Source organism: Oncorhynchus keta, chromosome 25, assembly GCF_023373465.1.
Source record: "Oncorhynchus keta strain PuntledgeMale-10-30-2019 chromosome 25, Oket_V2, whole genome shotgun sequence".
Lineage (NCBI taxonomy): Eukaryota > Metazoa > Chordata > Actinopteri > Salmoniformes > Salmonidae > Oncorhynchus > Oncorhynchus keta.
This window is the reverse complement of record NC_068445.1, coordinates 13,678,895-13,688,266: the sequence shown is the minus strand read 5'-3', so window position 1 is coordinate 13,688,266 and position 9,372 is coordinate 13,678,895. Positions and strand designations below refer to the sequence as shown.

At 42.6% G+C, this 9,372-nt stretch overlaps 1 protein-coding gene across 1 annotated transcript; it reads left to right on the top strand.

Annotated features, from left to right (window-relative positions):
* The first annotated feature begins 5,430 nt into the window (after positions 1-5,430).
* Positions 5,431-7,712, top strand: LOC118357918 (apelin receptor A). The gene has a single exon (XM_035735225.2). It carries the CDS (start codon positions 5,629-5,631, stop codon positions 6,712-6,714), a length of 1,086 nt encoding a protein of 361 aa, XP_035591118.1. The 5' UTR covers positions 5,431-5,628; the 3' UTR covers positions 6,715-7,712.
* Positions 7,713-9,372: the final 1,660 nt, after the last annotated feature.

Genomic DNA, 9,372 nt, shown 5'->3' with positions numbered 1-9,372 from the left:
CTCCAGGACACCTACACCACCCGATGTCACAGGAAGGCCATAAAGATCATCAAGGACAATAACCACCCGAGCCACTGCCTGTTCACACCGCTATCATCCAGAAGGCGAGGTCAGTACAGGTGCATCAAAGCAGGGACCGAGAGACTGAAAAACAGCTTCTATCTCAAGGCCATCAGACTGTTAAACAGCCACCACTGACATTGAGTGGCTGCTGCCAACATACTGACTCAACTCCAGCCACTTTAATAATGGAAATTGATGGAAATTGATGGAAAAATGTATCGCTAGCCCCTTTAAACAATGCCACTTAATATAATATAATGTTTACATACCCTACATTACTCATCGTATATGTATATACTGTACTCTATATCATCTACTGCATCTTTATGTAATATATGTATCACTAGCCACTTTAAACTATGCCACTTTGTTTACATACCCTACATTACTCATCTCATATGTATATACTCGATACCAATAACTGCATCTTGCCTATGCCGTTCTGTACCATCACTCATTCATATATCTTTATGTACATATTCTTTATCCCCTTACACTTGTGTGTATAAGGTAGTAGTTGTGGAATTGTTAGGTTAGATTACTCGGTTATTACTGCATTGTCGGAACTGGAAGCACAAGCATTTCGCTACACTCGCATTAACATCTGCTAACCATGTGTATGTGACAAATAAAATGTGATTTGGATTTGATTTGGTTTGCTTGTTATTCATCTTTTTACCTTTTTCTTTTAACCAGGAGAAGCCCATTGAGACTCAGTCTCTTTTTCAAGGGAGACCTGGCCAAGAAGGCAGCAACAATCAATACATTACAGAATTACAACATACTACAATACAACAACATGATCCAGCCTAAAAAAAAAGCATTTACACCCCTCCCTAACAGTCTCCCATCAATATGTTGTTGGCAGCAGTGACTGCAGCAAGCCCTAGGTGCTGAAGATGGTGTCCGAGATTAGCTTTCATTGAGTTGCTTGAGTAATTGAGAATAAAACCTATTTCTGTATACTTCTGGCCTGATCATTCTCATGCTGCATTTCTTGATATAAAGAACATGTGCATTGTTAGCTTAGGCCCGAGGACCTCACCTTGTTGTAAAAAAACAAGTGACATAATATCGGCTACAGGAAGAGATATTTATGTTTATTTCCCCCACGTTACACACACACAATAAATAGCTGAGAGCTGTTGGCTTTCAGGAGGATATTAGACAGTGAGTACTGCTGACCTGAGCGTGTGTTGCGTCTACTGGGCGACAGCATCTCCGTGCTGATGAACAATGGCTCAGAAGTGTAGTGAGTCCAATCATCTTTGTGCTCTGACTCCTCCCAAATATCCCCATTGCTTTGTCTCTGTCTCTCACTCTCACTCACTCCTGAGAAGCTGCCCAGGGCTTATTTTGTAAATCAGGAGGTGCCTGAACAAAACATGAGCTCGAGAGGGGCGTGACCTGGGGAGCTCTGAGGGGCAAAAATCTACTTTTTCTTGTTCTGAGAAATCAAGGCTATTCCATGCGAGAAACTGAAGATCTGGTACAACACTGTGTACTACTCCCTTCACAGAACAGCACAAACGGTCTCTAACCAGAATAGGAGTGGGAGGCCTCGGTGCACAACTGAGCAAGAGGACAAGTACATTAGAGTATCCAGTTTGAGAAACAGATGCCGCACAAGTACTCAACTGGCAGCTTCATTAAACAGTGCCCGCAAAACATCAGTCTCAACATCATCAGTGAAGAGGCAACTCCGGGATGCTGGCCTTCTAGGCAGACTTCCTCTGTCCAGTGGCTGTGTTCTTTTGCCCATCTTAATCTTTTATTTGTATTGGCCAGTCTGAGATATGGATTTTTCTTTGCAACTCTGCCTAGAAGGCCAGCATCCTGGAGTCGCCTCTTCTCTGTTGACGTTGAGGCTGGTGTTTTGCGGATACTATTTCATGAAGCTGCCAGTTGAGGACTTGTGAGGCGTCTGTTTCTCAAACTGGGCACTCTAATATACTTGTCCTCTTGCTCAGTTGTGCACCTGGGCCTCCCACTCCTATTTCTATTCTGGTTAGAGACCGTTTGTGCTGTTCTGTGAAGGGAGTAGTACGCAGCATTGTACCAGATCTTCAGTTTCTTGGCAATTTCTCACATGGAATAGCCTTCATTTCTCAGAGCAAGAATAGACTGACGAGTTTCAGAAGAAAGGGCTTTGTTTCTGGCCATTTTGATCCTGTAATCGAACCCACAAATGCTGATGCTCCAGATACTTAACTAGTGTAAAGAAGGCCAGTTTTATTGCTTCTTTAATCAGAACAACATTTTTCAGCTGTGCTAACATAATTGCAGAAGGGTTTTCTAATGATCAATTAGACTTTTAAAATTATAAACTTGGATTAGCTAACACAACGTGCCATTGGAACACAGGAGTGATGGTTGCTGATAATGGGCCTCTGTATGCCTATGTAGATATTCCATTAAAAATCAGCCGTTTCCAGCTACAATAGTTATTTACAACATGAATAATGTCTACACTATTTCTAATCAATTGGATGTTATTTTAATGGACACAAAATGTGCTTTTCTTTGAAAAACAAGGACATTTCTAAGTGACCCCAAACTTTTGAACGGTAGTGTGTATACTGTATTTATACCATCTACTGCATCTTACTGCTTGGTCAATGCTCATCCATATATTTATATGTCTATATTCTTATTTCATCCCTTTAGTAGCTGTTGTGGAATTGTTAGATTACTTGTTAGATATTCCTGCACTGTTGGAACTAGAAGCACAAGCATTTTGCTACTCTTGCAATAACATCTGCTAACCATGTGTATATGACCAATAGAATTTGATTTGATGCACAGATCACTCACAGGTGATGGCCAATGAGCTCAGTGCCAAACATCTCTTTCTCTTTTTTTTACTTTGTAAAACAACATTTGGAACTTGATAACATATTTTGGTAGGCTACACAAGACAGATAAGTATTGTCTTTTCAGTAGGAGCCATTTTCCTTCCAACCGGTGTTTTCCCGCGATTGTATTTCAAATATTGCGAGAGGCCTGTTTTGTTTGCATGCTGTTCACTGATAGATTTACCGGGTTCCAGACCGCTATGCCTTTTTGTTGGGCTACACACAATCCACAGCGAAGCTATTCTTTTTTTTTTTAACACGTTATTGTTGATCCTCTGTGGCTAAATTATAAACCTTCTAATTGTGTAGTAGACTATTCTGAATTATTTCATTTTTTTTTCCCGAAAAGACAGGAGTAATTATATAACTTTGGCAAATGTATTAAACATTTTCAGGGGTTCGGCAGCTCCTCCAGAACTGTTCGCGCGGCTATGATTCTATAAGGAAATAAATAATGAAGTGCAACGCTGGAGAGATGAGAGTTGCAGGCTCATGTCTATCAGAGCAGAGAAAGGGAGAGAGATCATAGAAGGTGAATCTCGTTCTAGTTCTGTGAGAGATGCAGGCACGCTTGTCGCACAGGCACCACAACGTGTAGATCGCAAACATAGGTTAGTTACAATGTTGCGCAAACCATAAACTCGTTCCGGTCCAACCCGAATCAACACTTAGAAAATCAGGCCTGGGCTGAAAATCTACTTTTCACACTACGTTTTTTTAGGTGGCAGAAGAATAACGAAGAGTCACTGAACTGACCCTCCAAACCTTGTTTTGTATTTTCCTGAAAATACTCTTCTATGATCAGAAAGATTTTGACATGCACATTTGGAATGAAAGACACTTTTATGTTTCTTGATTGTTTGATGAACATCATATTCTACATACTGTAAACGTTTCATCTACCCATTCATCTCAAAGATTAAAGGAGGCTTTAACTGTATGTGATCAGAAACTTAAAAAAGGAGTGGGTGCTTATATTTATCCTATTTCAAGTGTGAATTGAAAATGTTTTTGTTTTTTTGCATATGCCAACTCCCCCCGAGCCACCTTTGGGGAGTGGGTCACAGCCAAAAAAAAAAAAAAGATTTAGCTGTAGCCTATAGTTTAAAAATCACTGCACTTGTTTCCTTAAGTGCATAGAGACTGAGCAGAGCTTGGGCGGTGGGAAGAGGTCCAAATAGGCCTAACATTTTCCCTCAACACAATTTTTATTTCAGTTTCTAAACAGTTTTTATTTAAAAGCCGGAGTATATTAGTTTATGTGTTTTAATTTTGGCATTAGCAAGTTGAGCCAATAGGCCAAATTACCACGGTCAAAGTGAGTCAATCAAAGTGGTCCTTCTGTAGCACAGTTGGTAGAGCATGGCGCTTGTAACGCCAGGGTAGTGGGTTCGATTCCCGGGACCACCCATACGTAGAATGTATGCACACATGACTGTAAGTCGCTTTGGATAAAAGCGTCTGCTAAATGGCGTATATATTAAAGATGGCTTAAGGCGAAAGCAACGTTTCCTTTTGTTATTGTTTATCCTGCATGTTTTTGTCTTTTTATCATGGAAATGAATCCCTAGAGGTGAGAATTAAATTCACACACCATCTGAGCTGTCTGTTTACATTGAATTTAATCGTTAAAACCGTTGAACCAATTCTAAAGTGCCCGCCTATCAATCTAATTTCAATTTCAAGTTTTTATCCAGACACACCGAAGTTCTGCATGCAACAATGTTGCATTGGCAGCTGAATAGTATTCCTTATTATTGTAATATTTTAACTATCCTATTGTTGTTTTAATTAGAGCATGTTGATAGCCAAATGTAAGTGGCAAGACCATCAGGTTAGGAAATAAGCACTTACTTTTAGCATTGTTGCATTTACATTGTAATGTAGTAGTTCAGTCGTAAATTAGAAAACTTGCCTGTCCAGACATGCCGTGAACCCTAAAGATTGAGCAATAGTTCTCAAAATCAGTTGAACATATTTGAAACCGTGTGTTTAATTGATTGGTCTAATGTTGAAATCATTGCAGGTGCACCAAACATGTTGTCCTTTTACAATATCTTAACAAAAACATTTGCATTGGAAGTAGCACTATTTTCTACGAGCCTACTGTCTATAGTCTCACAAACCTGTCGAATTAGTCTGTATTTTTTCTGCACTATTTTGAAAATGAAAGGTTATTCATTTAAATTGACATAACTTAAATTGATGTAAATTCTAAACAATAACCTTTTCAAAAATATTGCAAGACATATACGTTTTTAGGGAGCCAATTTAACCGTATATTTTCGCTTTTCTTTCCATTTTCAAATTATATGAATAAAGCTTGACGGGGCGTCGTCGCAACTGGATAAATCCTAGTGTGTGCTGTGCTAGAGAGAGGTAAGAGGAGGGTGGTGCCGGGGCTAAGTGTTTAATGGGGAGGGGGATTCGTCCTGGGAGGGAGGGAACAAGGGGTGTGGAGCACTGAGTTTAAAAAGCCAAGCAGCATTGCCCCACTCACTCATACTGTCTGTGTTCTTCTCCAGCGACTGATAGGGACTGACCATTCCTGTAACATGAATGTTTCTCTCGTTTTCAACGTTAACAATTGGTTTATTTGAATTTTACTGAACCAGTTTTGGACTGCACAGAAACGTTTTTTTTTTTCCACCCTAAAGGATTTTTAGCATTATAATTTATTTTTCGTTCCAAACAAAAAATTGACTTCAGCATGGATCCAACTGTGGAGTATAGAGATACCGATGATTATTATTATGGTGACAATGAAACTATGTGTGACTACTCTGAGTGGGAGCCGTCCTACTCCCTCATCCCTGTCCTCTACATGCTCATCTTCATCCTGGGCCTGTCTGGGAATGGAGTGGTCATCTTCACCGTGTGGAGGTCCAAGTCCAAGCGTCGAGCAGCAGACGTCTACATAGGCAACTTGGCCCTGGCTGACCTCACCTTTGTGATCACTCTGCCCCTCTGGGCCGTGTACACTGCATTGGGCTACCACTGGCCCTTTGGTGTGGCCCTGTGTAAGATCAGCAGCTATGTGGTGCTGGTCAACATGTACGCCAGTGTCTTCTGCCTCACCTGCCTGAGCTTTGACCGTTACCTGGCTATCGTCCACTCTCTGTCCAGCAGCCGGCTGCGGTCGCGGGGCACAATGTTGGCCTCCCTAGGGGCCATCTGGCTCCTCTCAGGCCTGCTGGCCGTGCCCACTCTGCTGTTCCGCACCACCATGGACGACATCAACAGCAACCGCACCACCTGTGCCATGGACTTCAGCCTGGTCACCCTGAACGAGAGACATGAGTCCCTGTGGATCGCAGGGCTCAGCCTGTCCTCTTCCGCCCTGGGCTTCCTCCTGCCTTTCCTGGCCATGACCATCTTCTACTGCTTCATTGGCTGCACCGTCACACGCCACTTTAACAACCTGCGGAAGGAGGACCAGAAGAAGCGTCGTCTGCTGAAGATCATCACCACCCTGGTGGTCGTGTTTGCCATCTGCTGGACCCCATTCCACTTGCTGAAGAGCATGGATGCCCTCTCCTACCTGAACCTGGCTCCCAGCTCCTGTGGATTTGAGCGCTTCCTCCTGGTGGCCCACCCTTATGCTACCTGCCTAGCTTATGTCAACAGCTGCCTCAACCCCTTCCTGTATGCCTTCTTTGACCTGCGCTTCCGCTCCCAGTGCCTGTGCCTGCTCAACCTGAAGAAGGCCATGCATGGACAGATGAGCTCCATGTCCTCCACGCTCAGCGCCCAGACACAGAAGTCAGAGGTACAGTCTCTGGCCACCAAAGTGTAAAGAGAGGGGACGGATAGGTGGAGTGGAACCGCTGGCTGGATCCCTGTGCCACCACAGGAACACTGACTGGCAAACGCACAGACTTTTGGTGTCCGTAATGAAATGCTTTTAAGGTGTAAAAGAGACAAAGGAACCATATCAGATGAATTGACTTTTGTTTTCCTGAACATGGGTTTGCATATATGTTTTCATTCTTGAGTGTATGTGCATTTCTCTCCCATTTCCAACCCAACGGGTGCTTCACTGGGTAGGGGAGAAGCCCAGAGAGTCCTCGACCCTACAGAGGTTCCCTCTGACCCCTGGACTGGACCCTGAAGCTGGGGCTTCTCCCCAACCCAGTGATCTCTGGCTGATCTCCATATCGCTGCTTCCTTTTATTCCACAACCTTTCAGAAAGTGACAGAGGTAAATATTATTTTCAGACACAATCATTTTCCTGTTGTCTTTTTCAAATGTTGTTCTTCACTCTACAAGGGACCAGAATTCTGAACAAAGAGGCAGACAGTCATAGAGGGTTTATTTGTGTTGTTGTTACGTATTTCATATGCAAACCTGTTTACACTGGGTAAATCACAAATTTGTACAGTATTTTCATACTTTTGCTGTTTAAGATGTGTTGATATTTTTTTGTTTTATTACAAGCACTTGTTAAATGAATTAAATGTTAAAGAGGGGAAAGTTTGTTTGCAAAGAGACTATCTTCTTAAGCTTGTTGTTTGTGAAGGTAGGAGACTGGGCGGAGGGGGGTGATGTAAGAAGAGCTAAGGTGTTGCAGCTTAATTACATACTTTGAGGAGGAGATGGGGTGGGGGGGGGACAGACAGGCAGATGGCAGCAGACAAATGTTGTCGGGGAAGCAGGTGGGGTGGGGGCTTTACAGTGCACTCTTGGTGTCAGAGGGGAAAAGGAAACTTCATGAATGTTTTATTATTATGCATATATGTTGTATTTTTTGACATCCGTGTAACTAACTACTGTATTAAAGAAATATGTTCTATAAAAATAATGTCCTTGTTGATCTTTTTGTTGAATTTCCTCAAGAAATACGGGTATGTGTATTCTCTTTGTCTTTGGTTCTGTTTGAAATAACACACAAAGTTCTGTCTTTCATGAAATTCATGACTAATTGTTATGGTGTGTTAATGCTTTATTCATTCTGCACATGTGAACTTTCACATTAGTTTCATCAGAGAGTATAGGATTTCAACATCATTCTGTTATTTCAGTGATAAGGATGCCCAGAGGGCTGCAGCTCTGCTATGAATGTCTTGCTCTTGGTTTACAGCACTGGACCAAACACTCGACCCTATTCAATCAAAACCGGTATACAGATCTGAACGATAGGGAAAAACAACATTCCTACTACACTATTGCTTTTGTGTCTGGATACAGGTTTTGATTGAATAGAGCCTTGACTGGATCACACTATACTGATGTGATTTAAGGCGTGAGCTTGAACTTGTCTTTAAACATATTTTCATTGAGATCCTTTATCATTTACCTTCCAGGCAGAGGTTTACTTAACTGTGTCTAGAGACTTTTACAGCATGCCACATGTTTCATTCCCTAGAAATACAAACAAATATTGGCACAGCGTTGCACCAGTAGGGGAACTAGTTATACTGGGCTGGACTGGGCTGTCTATTCGGTGGCAGTTATCTTAGAGGTTAGAGGGTTGGGCCAGTAACTGAAAGGTTGCTAGTTTGAATCCCAGAGCCAACAAGGTCAAAAATCTGTCGATGGGCCCTGAAGCAAGGCACTTAATCCTAATTGCTCCAGGGTTGCTGTTGATAATGGCAGACCCTGGCTGTAACCCAACTGTCCCAGGGAGAGTTGGGATATGTGTAACAGTATAGCTTCCGTCCCTCTCCTCGCCCCTACCTGGGCTCAAACCAGGGACCCTCTGCACACATCAACAACAGCCACTCTCGAAGCATCGTTACCCATCGCACCACAACAGCCGCAGCCCTTGCTGAGCAAGGGGAACAAATACTTCAAGGTCTCAGAGCGAGTGACGTCCCCGATTGAAACACTATTAGCGCGCACCCTGCAAACTAGCAAGCCATTTCACATCGGTTACATATGCACAAAAAAATCTAATTCAGACATGCATATTAATACACACTTGTACATGTGTGACATAGGACAAATGTAAGCACCAACCAAATTATGATCATTATTCACTGAGAGTTTGCGGGTCAACACCCCCACATGTTGGCTGAATAACGGGGTCATTAGCAATGAGTGACTCCTATGAGGGGCCCTTTGATTTGACAGTAATGAGCTCTGTTGGACATAATCATGAGTTTTCGGGTGCTAGGTTCCCAATCCTGGCATAAATTGGGCTGCAGGACAAGTCGATATTTGTTCCTGTTGACAAGAGATTGCAGTCAGAAGCACTGAGGAGGGATGAGGTGGGGGGAGGAGGGGGTGTCTGCAGATGCTCCAACCGACAGACGCCGAAGATAAAAGTGGATGACTCTGCCTGCTGAGATCAGAGGGAGAGAAAGAGAGACAGACAAAGGGAGACAGAGTGGGAGAGAGTTATTGGACAGGATCATTATTTTACAGTTTTGTCAAATTTCATCCTTTAGCACAGCCAAAACTAACTACATATGTGAAATAGTGAGAGCGAGAAGTGATTCATCTTTCTGTGTG

Bases quoted from the DNA above. Each gene is read 5' to 3' on its own strand.
- LOC118357918 (XM_035735225.2), top strand. From the start codon at position 5,629: ATGGATCCAACTGTGGAGTATAGAGATACCGATGATTATTATTATGGT.